The 26,244-nt window shown below is 42.5% G+C and overlaps 1 protein-coding gene across 9 annotated transcripts in view; it reads left to right on the top strand.

Moving 5' to 3' along the window:
* DGUOK (deoxyguanosine kinase) overlaps positions 1 to 26,244 on the top strand; it is a 33,641-nt gene that overhangs the window by 1,777 nt on the left and 5,620 nt on the right. For 2 of the 9 annotated variants that reach the window (XM_054548045.2, XM_024242546.2), the window contains exons 2-3: positions 19,638 to 19,825; positions 23,498 to 23,645. In XM_054548045.2, the coding sequence (XP_054404020.1) occupies positions 19,674 to 19,825; positions 23,498 to 23,645 (300 nt within the window). In that variant the 5' untranslated portion in view covers positions 19,638 to 19,673. Of the gene's footprint in view, positions 1 to 4; positions 961 to 5,500; positions 5,588 to 11,822; positions 11,936 to 16,088; positions 16,193 to 19,637; positions 19,826 to 23,497; positions 23,646 to 26,244 lie in introns of those variants that run through there. The other 7 variants (XM_054548044.1, XM_024242543.2, XM_054548041.2 and 4 more) reach the window with 7 other exon arrangements.

The raw sequence follows: 26,244 nt of genomic DNA, 5'->3' as shown, positions 1-26,244 counted from the left end.
GGAAAGCGGCTGCCAAGCCTTGGCCTCCGCCACGCAGGCGACAGAGGCTGGGAAAGGAGCTGGGCCCGGAATGGCCTGCGTCTGATGCGGCCGGCCTCTCTTTCTGGGCTGCGAGGAGAGCCTTTCCCCTCGCGAAGTGCACTGTGTATCTTTGCCTCCTTGTTTTTAGGATATCGGGCCTCGGTACCCGCCCACAGGGACACATTTGTTGGGGCATAAAAGCCACGCAGTTAGTGGATAGGACAAGAATTGTATTAGCTGTTTGTAATAGATCGAAATTGAAGCGACAAGCGGGTGCAGTTTATTTGTTCTCCTAGATAGGGTTGCCATATTTAGCAAAAATTAAAAATAATATCCAGTTAAAATAGAATTTAAGATAACGAATAATTATTAGTGTGTGTCCAATGCAATATTTGGGACATCCTTACAGCAAAACAACAGCGAAATCACTCATTGAAAGTTCAAATTTAACTGTGTCCTGTATTTTATCTGGCAACCCTATTCGAAGAGAGTTCCTAAACTTCAGTCGTTCAAATACCACATTCACAATTTTTGCCCTGTGCCTGTGCTAGTTGCATAATAATTTCTTAAGGCTTTTCTTAGCAGAACCTCACTTTTTAAACTTAAAAACATGTATTAAGCTAAAAATAATTTTGTTAAAAGAGTGAGATCCAGTATCTTGAATAAAAAGTAGTCAAAAAGCAAAATGAAGGCAAAGCATTTCGATTTAATATTGATAAATTCTGACTTGATACTTTTATCTACCAAGTCACTGAGCCCTAAAAGGGGCTTAGCAAGTGTTGAGTACCGAAGACATTGTAGCAGCAAACTGAGAATTTCTTTTTTTATTCATTCAACAAATCACCTTTTGAGCCACTTCCATATGCCAGCACTGTTCTTGGCCTGGAGAATACAGCTGTGAATAGAACAAATAAAAATCTCTGCTCTCATGGAACTCAGGTAGGGAGAGATGGACAATAAACAACATAAATTAAGCAAGGTGAACAATATGTTAGAGAGTAATAAGTATGATGGAGAAAAATCAGGGATGAAGAATTGAGGGAAGTTTTTATTTTATTTTATTTGAGATGGAGTTTTGCTCTTGTTGCCCAGGCTGGAGTGCAATGACGCGATCTCGACTCGCTGCAACCTCTGCCTCCCTGGTTCAAGCGATTCTCCTGCCTCAGCCTCCCGAGTAGCTGGGATTAGAGGCACCCGCCACCACACCCAGTTAATTTTTGTTTTATTGGTAGAGACAGGGTTTCACCATGTTGGCCAGGCTGGTCTCGAACTCCTAACCTCAGGTGATCCGCCTGCCTTGGCCTCCCAAAGTGCTGGGATTATAGGCGTGAGCCACCACACCTGGCCGAAGTTGTCACTTTAGATAAGCAAGGCTTCACTGAGAAGGTGACATCTGAGCAAAAAACTGAAGATGAGGGAGCAAATCACGTGGATACCTGGGAGAAGAATCTTCTAAGCAGAGTGAAGAGCAATTGGAAAGGCCCTGAGGTGGAAAGTGTGTTCGGGGAATAGGAGGGAAATCATTGTGACTGAAGTCGAGTGAGCAAGGACGGGAGGGAAATTAGGGCAGAAGCCCAAGGGGTGGCTAGATTTTATAGACCTTATCATGGGTTTTTAATCTTACCGAGATGGGTAGCCATTGGAAGTTTTGAGGAGTCAAGTGACAGTTTTACTTAGATTATAAAAAGATCACTGTGGCTGATATGTTGAAAGTAAAGAGTGTTAAGTGGTATTGCAATAATTATAGTATTGTGAAAAGTGAAAGTGGTGAGACGTGATTGGATTCTAGTTATACGTTAACAAAAATTGAGTTACATTTTAAGTAAAATTTAACAGTGGAAGTGGTGAGAAATGATTGGGTTCTAGTTATATTTTAAGGTAGGGCCAATTGGATTTGGTGACAGGTTGAATGCAGAGTGTAAGGTAAAGAGAGGGGCCAATGATGACTCCAATTATTTTGACTTGAGTACTTGAAAGATAGACTCCTGATTTTCTTTTATTTCCTCCTTTACTTCTTCCTCCCCTCCTCTCGCTTCCCCTCCTTTGGTGGGGTCTTGCCCTGTTGCCCAGGCTAGAAGACAGTGATGTAATTACATCTCACTGCAGCCTGCCTCCCAGGCTCAAGCCATCCTCCCACCTTAGCCTCCTGAGCAGCTGGATCCACAGGTGTTTGCCACTATGCCTGGCTAATTTTGTATATTTTTTATAGAGATGGGGGTCTCACTATATTTTCTAGGCTGGTCTTGAACTGCTGGGCTCAATTGATCCTCCTGCCTTGGCTTCCCAAAGTGCTGGGATTATAGAAGTGAGCCTTGGTTTTAAGCATGTTAGGTTTTTACATGCCTATTAATATCCAAGTAGAGGTGTTGAATAGGTAATTGGATATGTAAGTTCAGAATTAGGGTCTCCCTGGACTGGAGCTGTAAATGTAGGTGGTATTTAATGCCAGAGACTATGTGTTGATGGAAAGGACTGAGCCCTGGGCATGCAAATATTATGAGACTGGGGAGATGGGAAGGAATAAGCAGAGACTGAGAAGGAATGCCCACTGAGATAGGAGAAAAAAACAAAAGAGAATGATATCGTGGAAGCCAAGTGAAGAAGGTATTCAGTGGGAGGGGATGATCAGCTGTGTTATACTGTTTAAGTAAATGAAGGTCTTTGGTGAACTTGAAAAGAACAGTTTTAGGAGTGTTAGGAGTGAAAGCCTAATTGGTATAGGTTCAAGGAGAATGGGAGGTGAGGAGAGTGGGTTAAGATAACTGGAAGTTTTTAGAAAGGGAAGTCATGGGGTGGTAGCTGAAATTAGAAGAGGGTGTGAGTGTTTAACATTTTTAATTTTCTTTTTGTGAAGAGAATTAGAGCATGTTTTTAAGTTGACAGAAGTGGTTTAGTAGAAAGGAAAATTGGTAAATCGGGACAGAGGATAGAATTGCTGGAGTGATTTTTAAGCAAGAAAGAATGGAATCTATTGCCCAGTGGGAAATAATTTAGCCTTAGCTAGGAGCACAATTCATCCCTAGTAACAGGCGTGATGGCAAAATATATGAGCACCAACTTCAGAGGGTGTGGTGGGAACTTGGGAAGGTCTTTTGGTTGTGTCTGTTTTCAGAGTGAAATAGGAAGAAAGGTCATCAGCTAAGAGTGAATGTAGAGACAGAAGACATGAAATACTCTAGTGAATAAGCAAGAGAAATGTTGAATTACTGGGTACCATTTAGGACCCACTTGGAGTTAGTGGTCATGAATTTAAAGTGAGACCAGTCACCATGGCTGTGTGTTTTTCTCCAGCCAAATCTGAAACATTGAAAGGAATGGGAAGGGAGAGTCCTGCTATTTGCCTGATTATGTTATTATTTAAATATGTTTTGTATTGTACTTTGAGAAACACACCCCTAAAGGAAGCTCTGTCCTCAAATCCCAGAGAGAGAACAGGGTATATCACAAAGTAAGTACTTAGGACAGGTCATCAGATAAGGTTTGAACTCCCTCTCTTTTCCTGACCTTTACTTCTTAACCTTGTCAAATTTCTCTGCTTCTTCCTTGCTTTCTCATGAAACAGAGGCTTACTGAGTGAGGACTAAGAGTCCACTCTCATGCTGAGCACAGCAGTGAATGGGATACAGCTCCTATCCTTCAAGGAGCTCACAACTAAGTAGGAGAAATAAAACAGACTCGACATAGTTTTTTTTTTTTTTTTTTTTGAGACGGAGTCTTGCTCTGTCACCCAGGCTGGAGTGCAGTGGCGCAATCTTGGCTCACTGCAGCCTCTGCCTCCCAGGTTCACGCCATTCTCCTGCCTCAGGCTCCCGAGTAGCTGGGACTACAGGCGCCCGCCACCATGCCCGGCTAATTTCTTGTATTTTTTAGTAGAAACGGGGTTTCACCATGTTAGCCAGGATGGTCTCAATCTCCTGACCTCGTGATCCACCAGCCTCGGCCTCCCAAAGTGCTGGGATTACGGGCGTTAGCCACTGCGCCTGGCTGACTCGACATACTGTGTGGTGAGATTCGCGATTGGGCATGGAAAGCCAGAATCTCTGGGGTAGGAATTCCCAAGAGGAAGAAGAGGAAAAAGTGTTTCAGGCATAGAAAGCAACATGTGCCAAGGTGGTGAAGCCTGAAGAAACACATGCAGTTTTTTGGTTTTTGTTTTTTTGGTTTTTTTTTTCGAGATGGAGTCTCATTCTGTCACCCAGGCTGGAGTGCAGTGGTGTGATCTCATCTCACTGTAACCTCCGCTTCCCAGGTTCAAGTGATTCTCCTGCCTCAGCCTCCCAAGTAGCTGAGACTACAGGCATGTGCCACCACGCCTGGCTAACACATGCAGTTTTAATGAAAGAGAAGTAGTTGGATGTGCCTGGAGCTGAAGGGACCTGTGAAAGGGTGGCAGAAAAAGAGGTTGGAAGGGTGGGATTTGCCATATGTCGAAGAGCCTTGTGGACCATGCTAGTTTATCCTGTTGGCAGTGGGAGGCTGTTGAACACTTGAAGCCGGTGTGTGCCATGACCAGATTAATTTAAAAAAGGAAGCTGTGTAGGATGAGAAAGAAAGCTCCATAAAACAGGCACTTTCTTTGTATATTTTGTTTGCTGCAGTACCCATAGTGCCTTGCATCCAGTTTGTTGGATGAATGAATAGATGAATTGAAACAGAGTTGAGTCTGTGCACTAGTTTTGTGGCTATTGGAGTAATTGGAGGGAGGAAAGATGCAGGCCTGAATAGAAGAACTAGAGAGACAGAGAAGTGATAGTTTGAGAGAGATTTTGGAAGTGGGATTGACAGGATGTGGTGGCCACTTGGAGGTGAGGTATAAGGAGGAATAGAGGAGGGTGACACTGAGGTTCATGAGGATGGGAATAAAGTAAGAGGTGGTCTGGGGAGGTTAGAGTGATATGTTTTGTATGAGGTGCCTGTGAGACATAGAGAGAAGTGTTCTGAGACGGATTGGAATATGTGCCTGAAGTCAAGAGAGTCCGGAGATGGGTGCTGAGATTTCAGATGTGGAAGTTGTTGACTGGTGGGTAGGGGGGTAGTTGGTGAAGCCTTGGAAGTAAATGCAATTGCCCAGGAAAAGGGTGATGCGAAGTGGAATGGGAGGACCTAATCTGACTCTTTTTACTTTCATCTCCCACTACTCTTCATCACCCCACACACCCTGATGACTCCCTAGACAGAATTAGTCACTGCCTCCTCTGTGGGCTGACATAACATTTTGTACCCACAACTGCTGCAGCACTTGAGTTCTGCTGAGCTTGTTTGCACATTCACCACCTTCCTTGGGCTTTGACCACTCAGTGTACTGTTCATCTTTGTATTGCTGACACCTAACCCCCGCCTTGACCCAGTGTACTCAGTACTGACCAGATTCTTGAATCCTGTGCTGTGATATCCATGTGGAAGTTAGGCATTGGTACCCACACAGGGAATGTATTAAACTGCTTTTTAAATCAAGAGTGATCATCTTCTCTAATCACAGGTTAACATCCTCAAGCAAATCAGAATGAGAGCACCCATTCAGGAAACCTGAACAGGGAAGGTGAACCCCTGTCCTGACCAAAATTAGGTATGTTTAGAGGGGCTTTTCTTGTATTCCTTCTGCTCTAAGTCCTATTATTCTGATCCTGAAGGTGCAGACAGCGGCATGTAAGGAAAATTGATCAGTGAAGTAGCAACTAATGGCATCTAGCATGACTTACGAAGCCATATAAGATGTGTGATTGAAAGTCAAAAGCTTGGTACCTAGAACCCCTGAAAATCTAAAAAATAAAACACCTAGCCTGTCTTTTGAGACTGTTCATCCCTACAGTGTATTATCATCTTCTTGTGATGATCTTACGATTACAAGCCTAAATTGAAGAGAAGATTGCTGTATGAAATCTCACTGTCAGTGAGTCATCTCAGCATTTTTACCTTATTTTCAGACCCAACCAGAAAAGAGGAAACTCTTTTGCACTTTTCAATCAAGAAACTTAAACATAAAGCAGTAGAGGGCTTCCCTAATAACATGTTTCCTCCAGCATTCAAAATTAGTGACTTCACATCACTAATATGTGTCTTAACTTAGTTTGAGTATAAATGATTGGGCAAAGAATCCTTGGGAAAAAATAGCCTATTTATTTCAAATACTGTATAGTGGATTCTCTGTGCCTGTGACTCACCTCCTTCCCTCCATCATTGTTCTCATACTCAGGATGCAAAGGTTCAGTCTCTTGTCTTCAAAAGTGAGCTCCCAGTCTAGCTGGAGGGAGTGATGAGTGAACAAATAATTACAGTGTAATCCTTTGGTAAACCAGAGCAGGCAGTAATTAACTCTGCCTAGAGATGAAGTGGAGCTGGAGAGAGTTCAAGGAGGCTTCACAGAGAAGGTGGCAGTGGAAAGCTGAATCACCTGGTAGGCAAGGCGGGGAGGAGGGGATGTCAGATCAGTGAGGGTCTTTTGTGCTGAACAGATGAGTTTGGATCATAGGAAGGTGTGAGAAAGTTTTTTGCCTTTTTTTTTTTTTCGTAAACAGTTTTTCATGAAAAAAGTCATCAAAGTAAAATGTATTAAGTTTTTTTTAAGCCTGCTGACTGATTTTTATTAACTTTGCCTAGAATGCTTTTAAGCTTGGAGCCTGTGTGATCCTGGGTACTCAGTCTTGGGGTTGGAATATAACTTGAAGGCAAGCTCTCAGCCTAGATCATCATTTCAGTTATAATACTTACCTCTGAGTAGCTACTCCATAAACATTTGTTGATTGAATGAATGAGTGAATGAATGCAGCATCAAATACAGTATCTGAAATAAAGACTTCAATTTTTTTTGGAAGGACTTTTTAAAAAAGACATTAGACAGTTTTATATGTTCTGACTTTGTTGGATTTTAGTAAAAGATTTCAGAATTGGATTTTTTTTTCTCATGTTTTTCATCTTGTTCAGAAGATGAAAATGCCTAGAGGTGATAAATATAGGCTCCTATGAAATACAGCTGTATTAGGCGTAAAATAATGGGATCTGTTATTTTGGGTATTACATCATATGCTATCTTGCTACTAGATTTTAGCATTACATAGCTATGGTAGGCATTGTCAGTTTATAGAAAATTTTGTGGGGAGAAAAAAACATGCCTTAGGAAAAGATGAGTGGTAACAACAGAACTCTTTGTCCCAGCTTGTGGAATGAGAATAGTGGAGCTAATGAAAATCAACATGTTGAAGTAATATACTCTTAAGAAAGTACCTTCCACCTTTTTTTAAAGTTGTGGCAATATAACAACAGAGAACACTGGTGGCCAGGGTCCTAAGGGAAGGTTTGATGCTGCTTGTAAGTTCCGATACCTTCCAAAATTCATAATACTAAGAGTATATTGGAAGACAGGCTGGGCGATGTGGCTGACGCCTGTCATCCCATCACTTTGGGAGGCTGAGGCGGGCAGATCACCTGAGGTCAGGAGTTCAAGACCAGCCTGGCCAACATGGCGAAACCCTGTCTCTACTAAAAATACAAAAATTAGTCAGGTGTGGTGGCACGTGCCTATAGTCCCAGTTACTCGGGAGGCTGAGAGGCTGGAGAATCAGTTGAACCCGGGAGTTGGAGGTTGCAGTGAGCCGAGATCACCCCACTGCACTCCAGCCTGGGCAATAGAGCCAGACTCTGTCTCAAAAAAAAAGAAAAGAAAAGAAAAAGAAAGATAACAGCAGTGGCCCGGCGCAGTGGCTCATGCCTGTAATCCCAACACTTTGGGAGGCCAAGGCAGGCGGATCGCTTGAACTTAGGAGTTTGAGATCAAGCTGGGCAACATGGTGAAACCCTGTATCTGCCAAAAATACAAAAACTAGCCGGGCATGGTGGCACACACCTGTAGTGGTCCCAGCTACTCAAGAGGCTGAGGCAGGAGAATCGCTTGAACCCAGGAAACAGAGGTTGCAGTGAGCCGAGATTGTGCCACTGCACTCCAGCCTGGGCAACAGCTAGACTCCGTCTCAAAAATAAATAAGTAAACAACAAACAATATATTGGACAGGTCAAACATACTGGACAGCTACTCAGGAGGCTGAGGTGAGAAGATCACCTGAGCCCAGGAGGCAGAGGTTGCTGTGAGCCAAGATCACACCACTGCACTCCAGCCTGGGTGACAGAGAGAGACCCCCATCTCAAAAGGAAAGATAGTAGCTAAGGTGGAATCTAACTAAATTGCGGTAAGTCTGAGATAGTGATATCATAAGAGATTGGCTGAAGAAGTATGGCTTTCTGTAGACAGGGGTGTTCTGGTCACTAGGAGGAGGCCTCTGAAGCAGTGGAGAGCCAAACACCACAACTCTTAGGAACCCCCTGTGAACACCTTGAAACATTTGTCAAAACAAACAACACCCCAGCAAGAAGGGAAAAAAAAAAATCTGTGATGATCAGGTATCACAGCACTGAGAAAGTTATACTGTGTCTGGCTTTGATAAAAACATATAACTTTGAATTATTTTTTAAAGTAATTATTCCACATCTGTGGGTGGTACCTGGCACAGCTCAGTTCCAGTGGAATTAGTTTAAGAAATACTGCCCTGTAGTGAATTACCCAGGCTCTCCAAGGCCCAGAAACATGGATGGCACAGCTCTCAGGACCTTTCCCCACCATTTACTGTCATTGTATGCTGAAGCTGCCTTGTGATTACTGGCTTTCCAGAAGCCTTGGAATGGGGCATGGGTTACAGAGTACCCTGGGTATTAGATGTTATTGTTCCAGTCATTGGAACTGTGTATTTCCTGTTACATCTAATTTGTTGGCATTCTAGAATTAATGTGTTTAAATTGCATGAGTCAATTTCTTGGAGTCCTGACTGCTCTTAGATGAACTAATAGTGTCTGACCTCAGAGCACTTCCTTTCCATCTGCAACAGTTTTTTAAGGTAATTGTTTTTAACTTTTAAAAAATTTAAGTAATTCTAACAATTATTCAATCCCAGCCATCTAACAAATCAGCTACGTTTATCTTTTCATATTAATTAAAATAACTTTTTAGCTATTAAATAGCAGGGACCATATTTTAGACTTGTTAAACAACCTACAATCTAAATATTGACCCTCTGGGCCAAATATTTTAAGCGAGGGCTTACTCAGGGCAGACAGGTATCTGATAATATACACATTCAACCACTTCGCACCTGACCAGTGTGGTAGGAATTCAGAGCTAGAGAAGTCCTGAAGAAGTGGCACCTTAGGCTTGCTGGGGGAAAGGATTTAGACACAGGCCTGGAAGAGCAGGGGAGGGCATTTATTCATTGGAGTGTGGGAAGAGCAGGGATCGAACAGATGTGAAGAAGCACACACAAGTTAGGTGGAGGTGGGGACTGAGAGATGAGCGTGACTGTACAAATCCACAGATTCATGCTGTTCTTATCCTGCCTATTCAGAGAGGAGTTGGGGTGGCATGTAGTAAATGTCATCTATTAAATGTGTGGGTTCTTATGCTGAGACATCAGCACCCCAATCAGTAACCATAAGTGGAAGGATGCCCCCCTTCTTTCCCTTGAGAAAGATTACTTCTGATAGAGGAGATTGAGGTCCAGATACAGTCTGAAGATTTATTTTTTATTTTTCACAAATGTAGGTTTCAGAGGGAACTGAAATTAGTAATAGATTGTGTATTTTATTCATTCGGCCAGGTTATTAGGTTGTAATTTGTTTTCTACCCTGGAGGAGCCCCATCCTCTAGCTGGAGAAACACAATGACAATTGCAGTGATGGAGTCTCACCCAGAATACCAACCAAGCAGAAAGGAGGACTAGCTAATCCAGCTTAGAGGTGTCAGGATCTGGAAAGGCTTCACATAGGAGGTTCGTCTAAACAGAACCTTGAGGACTGAGTAAGAATTGGTCAGGTGAGGAGAGGAGGCGCTTCAGGAAATGGGAAAGCATATGCAAAGTCATATTTGCAAGAGAACATGGCATGATTGGAGTTTGGTCCTGCAGGAGGGTAGGCTACCTAAAGGAAAGCTGAGGCCAGAGAGGCATACACAGGGATCAGATCTTGTTGTGTCTTGCAGACCATGTTAAAGAGTTTGGAGTTTGTCATGAAGCTCATTCAGGTCTTAGCTCAGATGTCACTAACTTCCCATTGCACTTAGAATAGAATTCAGACCTCTTACCATGGCCACAAGGCCCTATGTGACCCGGCCCTGGACTGCCCATGTGGCCACACCCATCTTGAGCCACTCCTCCATTGCTTGCCCTTGCTGTAGCCAATTAGCCGATAGAGAGCTGTCAAAAGATTGTAAACAGTGTTATTTCATGTTCAGTCTGGCCACAGTATGGAGCATGGATTGAAGAGGGCAAGGCCAGCATCAGAAAGGCAAGAGATGATAAGAGGCTGGTCTTGAGATGGAGGTGGGAATGGAGAGAAAAGGACAAATATGAAAAATTTAGGAGCAAATGCAGAAGGATTTGGTGACCACTGAGGTTTGGCAGAGGAGGGACTTCTGTCAGTGAGTGGATGGTGTGTTCATACCCTGAGGTCTGGGATACAGGAGGAAGCTCAGTTTGGTGGGAAAGATGATTAGTTCATTTAGGAAATATGTTGACTTTGAGGTGTTTGTGGGATGTCCCAAGTGGAGATGTCTGGAGAGTTCTTGAATAGTCTCTGGAGCTCATGGAGGTATGGGCCAAACATTGATATAAATGGGAAAAGATAACTTGAATGTTGTGGTACTAGGTTGATTTCATCTCCAAAATATTTCTCGAAACAACCACTACTTTTCACTCCTCTGCCATCACCTCGGGGCAAGCTGCTATATCTTCTAACTAGTCTGCCTGCTTCTGCTTCAGCCCATTCTTACACAGCTAGTGGAGTGATCTTATAAAAATGAGAAGGAGTCTTATAATTTTCCTACTTAAAACCAATCTTCACTAACTTTCCATTGCCCTTAGAATAGAATTCAGTCTTCTTACCATGACTACAAAGCCCTGTATGACCTGGCCCTGGACTCCCTGTCTGTTTGGCCACACCCATGTTGAGCCACTTCTCCATCACTTGCTCATGCTGTAGCCATACTGTGTGGCTTCTTCTAGGGCCTCAAACTTCTGTATTGTTGTGTGTCAAGTTCTTTCTCTCTTTCAGGTCTTTGCATATGCTACTCCCTTTGCATGAATTGTCATCTTTTAGGTCTTACCTCAGATGTCATTTTTTCAAGGAAGTCTTCTCTGACCTCCTGGGCTATATTAGTGCCATCCTGCATTTTTTCCTAGCACCTAACAAAATTTGTTAGTAGTTAATTGTGTGTTTGTCTACTATCTATCACCCATACAAGCTCTGTGAGGGCAAAATCCATTCTGTGTTTTGTTTACCATTGCACCCACAGTGCCTGACAGTCCTGAGCACATAGTCAGCACTCCATGAATATTTTTTAGATTTGTTGAATGAATGAGATTATAATCATTTTTGTTTTTTATCTTGAAAAACTTAGAAATTTTACACTGTCACAGTACAAATAGAATGGTGACTCAAGTGATAGAACTTACGGAGCTGATTTCATCTACTTTTACATTTTCAATTGTTATTAAATGCTCTGCCTCTGGAAAGTTGAGACATGGAAATTGCAAATTAAATCTTAAAGGAATTTTTCCTCCCTATTGGCTGTATTCATTATGGTGGCTCTGGTTAGCATGAATTGATCTGTTATCAGTCTGACAATGGTATGGCTGCTGAGTTTGAAATTCAGAAAACTAATACTTGTTCCCTTGAGTTTGGGCATTTGTGGCAGAGTTTAGTAGCAGCCTTCTCCTTCAGCCCTGATTTGGGAAGCATCCCAATACATGCTGTTTGCATTGCAGCTGTGGGAAAGTCCACGTTTGTGAAGTTACTCACGAAAACTTACCCAGAATGGCACGTAGCTACAGAACCTGTAGCAACATGGCAGGATATCCAGGCTGCTGGCACCCAAAAAGTAAGTTTTTAGTTGTGGTGGGTAGTTGGCAGGCATGGGTGAATAATCTAATTGTCATAATTTAATTTACTCTCAGTGAGTAAAGTAGCCCAGTTTGAGTATCCTTTTTAAAATAGCTTCATTCCAGAAAGCAGACCACATACACCAGAGAGGATATGACTTGTTTGAATATGTGTAGTTTTGATTTTTGTGGTTTTTATATGTCTATCTAAGTGACTGCCTCTGTTGTTTGTGGTTTCCCAAAGCATGTCCAACCATCATGGATGGCTTTGAAGATGAATTTTGTCATTCCTACACTTAACTATTTATATTATTACTTAAGCTAACCACTAGGATTAATAGCTAATTATAGTGATTTTAACTTTTTAAATAAAGTCTTAGAAATTAGAAGGGATATTAGAGAGGTTCCAGTCACACTTTGAGTCAATGGGACAGGTAACAGCTAACATTTATGAGCATGTACTATGTGCCAGGCACTGTACTATGCCAAGCACAGTACATTTCACTTATACCTCATGGTTTAGGCCCTGGTGTCAAGACTATGGCTTTGGCAGAGGCCATAGGGTTGGTTTCCAGCCACATCGGTCTGAGTAAGGAAGGACCTGTTTCGACATGACCCTTAGAGGGAGCAGAAGCACCATGCCTCCTCAGGCACCATGAACTGCTCGTGCCGCCACCTGGGATATTCACTGAGTGGCACATTCTGGTTCTTAACTCTAATTACTAAACAATTCTGCCTTTTAATGAGCCACGTTGCACCCCTGTGACTCTGACTCATTGGTTCAAGTTCTACCTCTTAAGTCTTTTAACTTTTCGCCGTAACAACCCTATATATAGTTGAAGGTAATGATTTTCCTGTTCTTTCTCCACCTCAAGTCTCTCTCCTTTTTTTTTTTTTTTTTTTTGACAGTCTCATTCTGTCACCCAGGCTGGGGTGCAATGGTGTGATCTCAGCCCACTGTAACCTTCACCTCCTGGGTTCAAGCGATTCTCATGCCTCAGCCTCCTGAGTAGCTGGGACTATGGGTGCATGCCACCATGCTGGGATACTTTTTGTATCTGTAGTAGAGACAGGGTTTTGCCATGTTGGCCAGGCTGGTCTCAAACTCCTGGGCTCAAGCGATCCACCCACCTTGGCCTCCAAAGTGCTGGGATTATAGGCATGAGCCACCACGCCTGGTCAAGTCTTCTCTCTTTGAAGCCAAACACCTCCAGTTTCCTCCAGGCTGTTCTTTACTCTGAAGTAACTTTACCTAAGTGATGAGTCCTAATTTGTTCACTTTCCACTTTGAATTTACTAAGAGTGCTACTTGGAGGTGAACAGGACATTCTGGATGTAGTCTAAGTGGGACAGAGTATCATGAAACTTGTTCTGGGTGCCATTTTTTTTTTATTCCAACCCGGAATTGTGTTACCTTTTGTGGCTGGCATATCATGCCTATTGAGGATTTTTGCTTCCTAAGTTGTCTCTTTATATGTCTGTATGTGTGCCTGTGTGTGTATTTGTGAAATTAACTTTCCTCTGCAGGAATAAATTACGTATCTTTTTCTGAGTATGCCACAGGTCACCTGTGTGTATTTCAAAATACAGTCATGGGCTGCATAATGATGTTTCTCTCAATGATAGACCTTGTATACAATGGTGGCCCCATAAGATTATAACAACATATTTTTACTGTACCTTTTCTATGTTTAGATACACAAATACTTACCATTGTGTTACAGTTGCCTACAGTATTCAATACAGTAGCATGTGATACAGCTTTGTAGCCTAGGAGCAATAGGGTGTATCATATAGCGTAGGTGTGTAGCAGGCTATCCCATCTAGGTTTGTGTGAGTACATTTTCTGATGGTCACACAGTGACAAAATTGTCTAACGACACATTTCTCAGAACATATTCCTGTTGTTAAATGGTACATGATTGCATGTCCACGATTGTTTGATATTCCTCCCTTCTAGAAGTAGAGCGTAATTCTTGCCTTGAATGCAGCTGGACTTTGTGATTTGTTTCTAGTAAATAGAAAGTAGCAAAAATAAGAAATACCTTTCTAGGGTAGGTCATAAGAGACACTGTAGCTTCCATCTTGTTCTCCATCTTGTTCTGGGGGAAGCCAGCTGCCGTGTCAGGAAGCAGCCTTTTCAAGGGGGCCACACGGAAGGAACTGAGGCCTCCTGTGAACAGGTACGTGAGTCTTTTTGGAATTGGATCTTTCAGCCACAGTCCAGCCTTCATACAACTGTAGCCTCAGCCAACATCTTGACTGAAACTTTATGAGAAACCCTGAGGCCCAGCCACCCAGCTAAGCTCCTTCCCAAATTCCTTCCCCATAGAAACTGAGATAATGAATGTTTTTGTTTAAGCCACTGAATTTTGGCATAATTTGTTAGGCAGCAATAGATAACTAATCATCCTGTAATCCCATTATTCAGAAGTAAAATGGACATTTTTCTACAGAGAAAATGTACATAAATGTATAAAATATATATACATTTGCTTTTTGAAACAAAAATTTTGATTGCCACCTGTATGTCACTTAACAGACAAGATCTCCCTTTCACAGTGATATCATTTTAATGGTTGTAGTGTACTGCATAATATGAATATTATCATTTAGTTATCCAGTCCTCTGTTTTGAATATTTAGTTTTCTAATTTCTTCCTATTATAAGCAGTGTTGCAATGATGAATATCATTGTAGCTATACTGTTTGTTTTTTAATATAAAGCCATGTTTTGTGTATCTTTTTGTTCTTTAGTGAATTGCCTGTCCAAACCCCTTGCCTTGTTTTTTTCTATTGAGATCTTCATCTTTATGTAATGGTTTCATGAAAGCTCATTGTATGTTAAGTATATTAACTCTGTCATATATTTGTTTGTCATTTTTCTTTTTTTTTTTTTTTTTGGGGACGGAGTCTCGCCCTGTTGCCCAGACTGGAGTCCAGTGGTGTGATCTTGGCTCAGCGCAGCCTCTGCCTCCCGAGTTCAAGCAGTTCTCCCTGCCTCAGCCTCCTGAGTAGCTGGGATTACAGGTGCCTGCCACCACACCCAGCTAATTATTGTATATTTAGTAGAGATGGGGTTTCACCATGTTGGCCAGGCTGGTCTGGAACTCCTGACCTCAGGTAATCCACCTGAATTGGCCTCCCAAATTGCTGAGATTACAGGCGTGAGCCACTGCGCCCGGCCATGTCATTTTTCTTTTATCTTGGTATATAATATATTTTTACAATATAATACATTTCAGTTTTCATGTAGTCTAACCTGTCCTTCTTTTTCCTCATAGTTAGCACCTTTGATGTTAAAATTGTAGCCCAGGAGTATAAAAATAATCTATTTCTTTTTGTTGCTTTTGTGGTTTTATGTTTTATGTGGCTTTACAAGTTATAAGACTTTAATTTTTTCACAAATGGTTATCTACTTATCCAGTAGTATTCTTGTTTATTCCTGAGCAGAATATATATTTTGTTTTTATTGTAACTGGGATCTTTTTTCCACATCATCTTCTGAAACTGGTTATTGCTGTTTTAATGGAAAACAGTTGATTGTTATATTTATCTTATATGACTTAATTTCTCATATTATTATTTTTTATTTGCTTGGAGTTTTGGAAAATAATAGTTGTCTCTAAATAGTAATCATTTGGAAGAGTTTTCTAATATCTGTACCACATTTCTATTTTCTTGTTTTCTTTCATTGGGTAAAACTTCCAGAGCCACATAAACTAATAGCAGTGAGGGTAGTTTCCTTATCTTGTTCTGTCATTAATGAAACTGCCTCTAATATATCAGTGTTAAGTTTAGTGTTTATTATTCATTTCAGTAGACCGTGTGGTAGACGTACCCTTTTGTTACTAGAATAGTAACTGTTTTTATCATGATCAAATATTGAATTTCCATCAAAAACCACTTTAGCATCTAGTGAGATAAACAAGGGGTTTTTCTTTTTTAATCTCTTAGTATTAGTCATAGATTTAATAATGGTATCATCCTCACATTTCTAGAATGAACTTTTTTTGGTCATGATGTACTATTCCATTAATTTGGTAATGTGTTGTTTGGAATTTTGCATGTATATTTATTTATACAGTTGGTTGGTATTATTATTTGTGTGTATGGTGATTTTTGTTTGTTTTGACTTTTGGGTTCTTTTTAGGCAGGGTCTTCCTCTGTCACCCAGGCTGGAGTGCAGTGGCATGATCATAGCTCACTGCAGCCTTGAAGTCCTGGACTCAGGTATCTTCCCACCTCAGTCTCTTGGTGAGTTGGGACTATAGGTGCATACCACTGTCCCCATCTACTTAAAAAAATTTTCTTTTTTTTTTGTAGAGATAGGGTCTCACTTTGCTGCCCAGGCTGGTCTCGAACTCCTGGGCTCAAGCGACCCTTCCACCTCAGACTCCCAAGGTGTTGGGATCACAGGTGTGAGCTGTGATGCCTGGCCCATGTGTAGTTTGTGACAGGTTTTACCATCAATGTTATGAAAATAAATGGAGAAATTTTGCATCTTTTCTAGCATAGAAATGATCTATTCCTTGAAGGTATGATAGAAATCATCTTTCAGATTATATGGATTCAGTGCTGTTTGAGGGGAATCATTATTGGACAACTGTTTTCTGCCTCAGTTATTCAGGTTTTGTGTTTTTTTTTTAAGATGGAGTTTCGCTCCTGTTGCCCAGGCCAGAGTGCAATGGCACCATCTCGGCTCATTGTAACCTCCGCCTCCCAGGTTCAAGCGATTCTCCTGCCTCAGCCTCCCAAGTAGCTGGGATTACAGGCATGCCACCATGCCCAGCTAATTTTGTATTTTTAGTAGAGACAGGCTTTCACCATGTTGGCCAGACTGGTCTCGAACTCCTGACCTCAGGCGATTCAACCGCCTTGGCCTCCCAAAGTGCTGGGATTACAGGCATGAGCCACCGTGTCCAGCCCCTAGGGAGAATTTCTTAAGCTGATACTCTTTCCTTTTTTTTTAAAGAGTCTCACTCTGTCATCCAGGCTGGAATGCAGTGGCCCTATTATAACTCACTGCAGCATTGCTTCTCAGCCTTTTGGCTAAGATCAAGTGTATAGCTCACTGTAGCACTGAACTCCTGGGTTCAAGCAAATCCTCCCACCTCAGCCACCAGAGTAGCTGGGAGTACAGGTATGCACCACTATGTCCAGGTAACTTTTAAATTTTTTTGTGGAGACAGAGTCTCACTATGTTGCCCAAGTTGGTCTTGAACTCTTGGCCTCAAGCAATCCTCCTGCCTTGGCCTCCCAAAGTGCTTGGGTTATAGGTGTGAGCCCCCATACCTAGCCCTTAAACTGATACTCTGTAAGGATCTTCTAATTCACTAATTAGGTTTACTGCATGATACAGTCTGCTAGTTACCATCTTCATTATCTTCATTGGGTGTTTTACTTTGGCAATTGCATTTTTCACCTCTAAGAAAGTGATTTTCTTATTGCTCCTTTTTTATGATAGCCTATTCTTGTTTTATCAGCAAGGCCGTATCTTTTGTTTTCTCCTGTTTCTGACAACAGCCCTGTCTGAGCACAGAGACTAGTCCTCTCCTTTTGAATTGCTAAGTATTTTTGTGTCCAATTATTGTTCGTCTGTTTGCTTATATTTTTGGAAGGATGTTTGCATTTGTTCTGTAGCTGAGATGGGTTCTTTCAGAAATTGTGTTGGCTTCTTTTACATTTTTGGTTCCAGAAGAGTCTCTCTTTGATAGCCCAAAGCCCACTCGTACAATAGAACCCACCAGTAAACCTACTGCATCTGCCAGCACAGCACTCCATTCCACATACAGTGTGTGAATTGTGCTACAGGCCCAGGGCTGCTCCCTACCATCTCTAGTGACACCACAGAGACTATAGGAGACTCACATTTGTCCTTCTACTTCTACCTCCAGCTGTTAGTCAGGGGCCATGTGTGAGGCTGGTATGTGTGGGCTTGGGGGGTCAGAAGAAGGGAAATCCCGAAAACACTTCTGAGTTCAATGTTTTTCTGGTCCACTCTGCTCTATATGTGTTGTTCCTGCTGAAGCCTTTCAAAGGGCTAAGACCCTTCTTTGGAATCTAATAGTGCTATTTAGCCAAATTGGACATCTTACTGTTGTTTAATCTTTTTTCTCCTTCTGTCTTGTTGTCTCTACCTGAAGTACAGTCTTCTTAAATCTCCATTTCCATCTGTGAGAATTCTACTCATCAATTACTTCCCAGCTTAATGCCACTCTCTTTCAGAAACTCCCTGAGATTCCTTCCACCATCAGTAATCATCCGTTCATCACATGTTCTGCCTGACATTCCAGCTTTGTACATCCTCTTCACCCTCTTCCTTTTTGCATTGTGAGCTCTTTGAGTTCAGGAACTGTCTTGTTCACCTTTAGATGGAGGGTGTTGGAATGATGAGGTTAGAGGAAGCCAGGTTTGAGTCCCTTCAACATTTACTCGCCATGAAACCTTGCACAAGGAAGTTAACCTCTGAGTGGATTTTCCCCTCTGGAAAATGGGCATTACAACAGTACCTACCTCATGAAGCTGTTTTGAAGATTAAATGAGGTAACATACCACAGTAAAGGTTGAAGTAAATGTTAATTCCTTTTTCTGTACCCTTATGGCACCCTGCCCATGTAGCGCCTCATCCACACAGGCCTTCAGTTAATGGCGATTGAAAGAAAAATACAGATCCAAATTGCTTTTGTACAAAATTCACTTTTGCGTTGTTGAGTCAATGGCAGATCCAGAAAAGAATCTGGGGCTGGGCGTGGTGGCTCACGCGTGTAATTCCAGCACTTTGGGAGGGCAGGAGTTCGAGACCAGCCTGGCCAACATGGTGAAACCCCGTCTCTACTAAAAATACAAAAATTAGCTTGTGGTGGCGGGCGCCTGTGATCCCAGCCACTCAGGAGGCTGAGGCAGGAGAATCACTTGAACTTGGCTGGGGTGGGGAGGAGGGCGGAGGTTGCAATGAGCCGGGAGCCGGGAGGTTGCAGTGAGCTGAGATCGCACCACTGCACTCCAGCCTGGGTGACAGAATGAGACTCTGTCTCAAAAAAAAAAAAAAAAGAATCCGGGGCTGCTGAACATCCCACACTTGTGCCCACTTGCACATGCCGAGTAAGTGAAACGTTTTAATTATGTTTCATAAAGTCTCTAGAATTAAGTAGGGTTTTGTTTTAACAAACAAATTGTACTCCTTATATGAAAGATAGAATTCTATTTGGTGGTTGGTTGGTTGGATTTTCAAATAAGCAGTTGCTTTCTGGTTTGCCTTGACATTTTATAAACAAATAACTACAGATGGAAGCTCAAAAGAGAGGCAACATAGTGTTATAGTGGAAAGATTTGATTCAGTTAAATTTTAGATGGTTGTCGACTATTAACTCCTCCCCAGACAGACTTCACAAATCCCTCAATCAGTGATCGTGTTAATTCTATATATGGTTCTTCCTCTGCTTTTGTTATATTGAAGTGGCATGTCATCTCCCTTTAGAGAGTCTTGTTTAATAGGTAAGAAAATCTCATCCCTGATTATGAAATTTTGACTAAGCTGGGGATGTGATTCTACCTTTTTGGTGGAAGGAAACTTTTGTAATTCCTTCTTTCATTGATTATTAAACCTGTTTGGGGAGGTAGGGGTGTGTGTGGAGGGGTGTACCCCATGGAGTAAATATGCTTTCTAGGAAATTTTCTTGTTTTTTTCATCTCCCTCTAGGCCTGCACTGCCCAAAGTCTTGGAAACTTGCTGGATATGATGTACCGGGAGCCAGCACGATGGTCCTACACATTCCAGACATTTTCCTTTTTGAGCCGCCTGAAAGTACAGCTGGAGCCCTTCCCTGAGAAGCTCTTACAGGCCAGGAAGCCAGTACAGATCTTTGAGAGGTCTGTGTACAGTGACAGGTAAAATGCCAAGCCCTCCACCAGTCACAAGCCCCATGCTCAGTGCTGCCTGTTTGATCTTGCACAGATCCTGCACTGCTATGGTCACTGATAATTATACTTTGAAAAATTGTCTTCTTTTTTAAAGACAACACTATACAGATTTGTCTAGAATTGTACTTCTACCAGATTGTCATCTATGTCAAGAAAGGAAATTGAGTTTTTCATCAACTGAATGCTTTGAATTTCTTACATTGCTACTGATTACCTTATGTTTCCTTATTTTCTGGCATGGAGCAAGCTGGTAGCCACCTAATGTAACCATCACATGCTAAAAGGCACAGAATAGGCACTTAAGTAGCAGTGTATATTCTAAGAAATCAACTGATTCAGTGGTTGGTTATCCCCTTTAAGAAAAAAGCAGACGAAATTAAAATTTGTGTTCCTAAAAATGATATAAGAGATATTTTCAGCCTTTTTTTTATTCTTCAAGAAAGGATGCTTAAGCAGAAATAGCACATCTGAGAAACTGGCTTCTGTCTCAGATTTAGCCCTTTTTGACCCCTTCTTCTGTGAGAGGGCTTCTTGCTGGCCAGAGTCTAGTGGACATCAGTGCCTGAGTCAGATCAGGGATGGGCATCATCCTGACCACCTGAGGGAGTGAGATGTGAAGTCACTTTGAATGCAAGCTAGCAGCACCCTGGGAAGTGAGCCCATCTGCTCCAGAAGAGCTAGGCCGTGCAGGCTCCGGAATGCCTGGCTCTGCTGCAGAGACCAGGCTGTGACTTGAGGTTAAGCCGCCCAGAGACAAAGTCAGGATGGCTTGATCTGGACACTGCTGGAGTTTTTCTTATCTGAAGCCTATGAATGACCAGTGTCAGTGTGAAATGGTGCTTTCAAGCAAAACGATCTTTCTTAAGGCTCTTTGAATTATCAAAATGGGAAGTGGTACATTTTCATTGTCACTGCTGAAGACACTCAGTTGGTTACTCTTTTAATTCCAAATTAGACAAACTAGTTCTATATCTTAGTGCTTCCGGAAAGCCTCCTAGAAGAAAAAAAATAAGGATACATTTGTAAATGACAAGTGATTTTTCTGACTTTACCCTAAAATCATGTAAGGTATGTAAAACAAACCCTATAGGCTGTCCGTTCCTTGTTTACATACCCCGAGAGAGCCTACTTTTTATAAAAGCTAAATATGTGAATTACAAATGGCTGGGCTATAGGTTTTACTTCTTTTTCAGCTGTTGGGTATGCCACCTGCCTGTTTTCCTCTCTTCTCTCCCAAGCCATGCCTCTCAGACTCAGAAGTTGAATTACATATAACCACATGGGTTGTTTGGAAACATAGTCAGTCTTTATTTCTAGCCCCTTCATGAAGTAGGTGTGTGAGACCCTCAGAGGAAAATAGACAAGTAGAAACACTTTGTTAATTAGAAATGCATTAAGAAGCTGCATGGATCTTAACCTTTGCTTGTAAAGGAAGAGGTAAGAATTGATTACACTATGGGCATACAACATTGCAGGTGCTATCTTCAGTGAGGGCATTTTTGAGACAGAAAGGAAAACTAATCACAAGTTCTAATCCCGAGGGTAATTTAGACTTTGTTCACTCGCGCAGATTTATTGGATGCCTCCTGTGTTGAAGCACCAAGGCTGGCCCTGGGGCTGCAGCAGTGAATAAGGCAGACCCAGTCCCTGCCTAACAGGGACTGAACACATGCTTACATTTGTGATATTTGTTCCAAAGGAGGAACACAGGTTATCTGGGAGAGTTTATTATAGGGAGGAAGAAATCTTAGTCTTTTCTGTTTGAGTTAAAGGAAACATTAGCATATGGTTTTAGAGCAGAGGCCCTGACTCCTAGATCCTTATGCCCTGTTCTGTCCTGCAGCCCCTGCATTCAGTCTGCAGTACTTCCCTCCCACTCAGCACCACACCCTTCTACCCCTCACCCCATCACCACCACGAGCTTTGAAGAAATAAAGGAAGTGCTCTTTCTCAAGAAAGCCAAGAACCCCTTTCATAGGGCTTATTAGCAAATCTTTAATTTCTCTTTATAAGATCTTTTCTGTTTTAAGACAGTCTCGCTCTGTCACCCAGGCTGCAGTGCAGTGGTCTAATCTCGGCTCACTGCAACCTCTGCCTCCTGGGTTCAAGCAATTCTTGTACCTCAGTCTCCTGAGTAGCTGGGATTACAGGGACACACCATCATGCCTGGCTAATTTTTGTGTTTTTAGTAGAGACGGGGTTTCACCACGTTGGCCAGGCTGGTCTCAAACTCCCGGCCTCAGGTGATCTGCCCGCCTCAGCCTCCAAAAGTGCTGGGATTACAGGTGTGAGCCACAGTGCGTGGCCACTTTATAGGATCTTAATTTCATCTTCTAGTTATCTGTGAAGAAATCAAAAACATTTTGAGTTTAAAATGTTACCCTTTTATTTGTTCTCATCAACTAGACTATGGCTAAACCATTCCAGACTGGGAAAGTTTACTTTTGGAGTTTCTAAGTTAGCTTCTTCATAGCCTAACAAAAAGCAGTTATAATAATAACTAAGATATCTAGAAGACTATGTGCCAGTCACTCTTCTAAGCACTTTGTGAGGATTATTACAAGACATCATCATAACGAGCTGAGAGGATTTAGGCGACTTGCCTGAGGTTACATAGCTAATGAATGTTTCAGCCAGTATCAGACCCTGGAATGTTATTCTGGAAGGTATTCTCTTAATGGTGACACTCACAGCCTTGCAGTCTGTACTTTCCTGAGCCATCATACACAAGGGTTCTGAATTTTATTTTCTCCGAAGTGGCCAGTTGCTGAGCATTGCCTTGAAAACTGGAGTCCGTTGCTTAGGATGCAAATTGTGTTTTGTATTAAAATGCCTGAGGTTTGAAAGCAGAATTGACCCCTGGTTTGTCTGAAGCCATGGTTTATGTTTAGCTCTGATTTCCTGTTTACCAGATGCTCTTTTGGTTGTAGAAATAAGCAGGGGGCAAAGCTGGTTTGATTTTTAGCTTTAGCTTTCTTTATCTGAACTAGAAACTCAGCAGCAGAGGAAGCAAAGCAAGCAGGAGCTCGTAATGCACTTTGCAGGAGAGTCTGCTTTCTTAGTAATACTGAAATTAGTAGGAAATGCATTTTCTGCTCCATAGAGGACACCACATAAATACTATTTCTTCTGCATGTCTCAACTAAACAAAAGGATGGCTCAGTAGCCTGGAGACTTAGAAGCCCTCAGTCCTTGTATGAAATTTAGTGGGTGGATTTATACTGGATTCACTTGTTTATTTGTTTTGGGCCTTGCTATAATAATAATAAGGAAATCTCAAAAGTTCAAGTTTACATATATTTGCTGTATGTTCTGACTGGTTTCTAGCACAGAAAATTGTTAGGGACCAATGATACTATCTTCTGTCTCTTTTCTTCCAGTGAATCAATCCATCTGGAAAGGTGTGATTTCAGCCTCCAAAGTCTAGATCCTATTTCCCATCTTAGTATTGAGCAGGGAGGGAGATATGGGTTAAGAATTCAGATTTCTTAAGGATTGATGAGGAGCTAGAAAGGTTAAGTGGTTTGAACAGACATGGAACAAGTTGGTTATTGATTTTTCTGCTTCTCTCTCTCTCTCGTGCCTTTCATTCCATTTCCCGTTCTCCTGCCCTCCCCATTCCCATCCCACTCCAACCAGGTATATCTTTGCAAAGAATCTTTTTGAAAATGGTTCCCTCAGTGACATCGAGTGGCATATCTATCAGGACTGGCATTCTTTTCTCCTGTGGGAGTTTGCCAGCCGGATCACATTACATGGCTTCATCTACCTCCAGGCTTCTCCCCAGGTAACACTGAACCTAAAGCCTTAGACTTTAGGGCCATATGAAACCTAAGAAGTGACATTCTCCAAGCCCCTGATTTTCTGGTTGGAGAGATTAGAGCGTAGACATTACCTGCAGCGCAGAGAGCAGTGGGGGACACCCTCCTGTCCCAGCTTTGAGCACCCTGTCCCCCACTGGCTTCATGTAGCAGAGTGCTAAAGCCATTGACTATGCTTAAAAGGATCGCTGTTGATGTAGCAACAACAGAGCAAATCGAGTGTCATCTTTATGATGACGCTTAGGGTTTGCAGGTGGGACGCTCTGACCTGTAGCCACTTGCCTCAGCTCCTCCTTCACTCTGACTGGGTCATCAGAGTGTGTAGTCTCAATGGTTTCCTTAGTAAGATATGAGGAGGAAGAGAAGGAGAATTTTCTCACCTCATCATGATACTGCCCTAATTTATAGCCCTTTTTTGAACTGTGATGCCCTTGGGAAGGCAGGATGGACTATAGTAGTTCCATTCTGTGACTCTCTAGCTGGTGCCATCCTACATGCAGTAGGATGATGTCATGGCAGGAGCATCAGAGTCTCTGGAGACAGAAGTGAGCTGTGGCTTCTGCTGACTGGTAGTGACCTTGGACAGCCCCTGGAGACCTTTCCACTGGAGAGATCCTTGCCTGTAAAATCCACTGGCTAAATCTAGATGATCTCTAAGGGCTCTTCTGGAGTGGGATTCTGAGTCAAGGTGAGTTTTTTTTTTTTTAAGAGATGTACCGCTCTCAGCTTTTGAGACATACATCCAATATATAGTCAAATGCCAGATATTCCACATACTGTTAGAAGGAAGGAAAGCTGTCTCCAAGCTAGAGGCTATGCTTTTTAGAGATGGAACTGATACTTGTGGGCAGAGAGGAGCCGAGAACAGACTGAGCAGAACCAGAGGATGAGTGGGAGAGCTCCTGTCACAGAGCCTCACACCAGCCAACGAGGAGAGGACTGGAAAGAAGGGTCTTGCCTTAAGAAGGTGGCAACCAGGAAAAAAGGCCCTTGAATGTGACTGGGACCAGATATTGGGGATCTTTGTGTTGAGCGTTTCTGGACATTTTGAGGCAAAAGCTAGATCATAGGAGGGAATAAGAGATTCTACAGAAATAAATAAGGGTTAAAGTTTAAAATGAAAGTGGGCCGGTGCGGTGGCTCATGCCTACAATCCCAGCACTTTGGGAGGCTGGCGTGGGAGGATCACTTGAGGCCAGGAGTTCAAGACCAGCCTAGGCGATATAGTGTGACTCCATCTCTACAAAAAAGGTTAAAAATTAGCCGAGTGTGGTTATGTGTGCCTGTGGTTTTAGCTACTGGGGAGGTGAGACAGGAGGATCACCTAAGTCCAGGAGCTCGAGGCTACAGTGAGCTGTGATCGTGCCACTATACTCCAGCCTAGGTGACAGAGTGAGAACTTCTTTCTAAAATAAAATAAAACTGAACTAAAGATTCAGTGAGGCCAGAGGGCTAATAATCTTCCATGGAAAGAACCGCACTAAAGTTAGATGCATTGATTGCAAGTTGACCAGGTGGGTCATGTTTATGTGACTTCTTTCAATAGTCTTCATTGCCTGAGAGCCGGAATAGAACAAGGGGATTATACTTTAGGGGTAGAGATTAGTGTCAGCGATTGTGGGGAGAGGAGTCCCCTCTCAAAGAGGACAGTTTGAAGTGTCAAAGTGTAGAGTTCAAGTTGGGAGAGAAGTCCTGAGCCCCAGGAAGGCTTGTGGCCTGGGCCAAAGAGAAGTGAGAGTGCTGTGAGGTTGGATTGAGTAAAGATCCTGGTTCGAATTTGAAGAGGTGACAGGTTTCCTATGGGAGTCTTGGGATGGCTGGACTGAAAGAAGCAGGAGGTTCTCAGGAGGAGCTGAGCATTAGGAGAAGTGAGAATGCTGGCTTAACCTTTTCCAAGAGAACAGAACTTCAGTACATTCAGCTCAGTGCCATGAAGCCGGCATTGGGGAGGAGTGAGAGAGGAACTGGGCTGACTCATTCCTGGGAGTAAAATGGGGCTACTTGGGCCAGCTGAAGAGGCTCTTGTTTCTGGGGAGTGGAAGTTGGACCCAGCAAGGAGAACAAGAAAGTCTCAATTGCTTTTCTTCTTTGTGCACTCTGAATGACCTTATAACAGAATGCCTGAAACTGGTTAATTTATAAAGAGGCTTATTTTGGCTCACAGTTATGGAGACTGGGAAGTCCAAATTGGGCAGCCTTAACTTCCATTGAGGACCTCCTGCTGCCTCATCATATGATGAGGTGGAAGGGAGCAGGCATGTGCAAAAGGGGCAAGACAGGAGGAGCAGCCTTGCTTTATAACATCCTGCTCTCATGGCAACTGGTCCAATCCCACGAGAGTGAGAACTCACTCCTGTGAGAATTAACCCAGTCCCAAGAGAGTGGCATTAATCTGTCTTAACAACCTAATCACCTCTTAAAGGCCCCACCTCTCAGCACTACCACACCAAGGACCAAATTTCCAACACATGAATTCTGGGGGGATACACTCAAACCATAGCAAATGGTGATGATGAGGATGATGATGATCATCATCATCATCATTGTCGTCACTTGGGGGCAGAT

The sequence above is a fragment of the Pongo abelii genome, chromosome 12, assembly GCF_028885655.2.
Source record: "Pongo abelii isolate AG06213 chromosome 12, NHGRI_mPonAbe1-v2.0_pri, whole genome shotgun sequence".
Lineage (NCBI taxonomy): Eukaryota > Metazoa > Chordata > Mammalia > Primates > Hominidae > Pongo > Pongo abelii.
The sequence above is the reverse complement of the archived record's forward strand: the minus strand, read 5'-3'. Positions and strand labels throughout refer to the sequence as shown.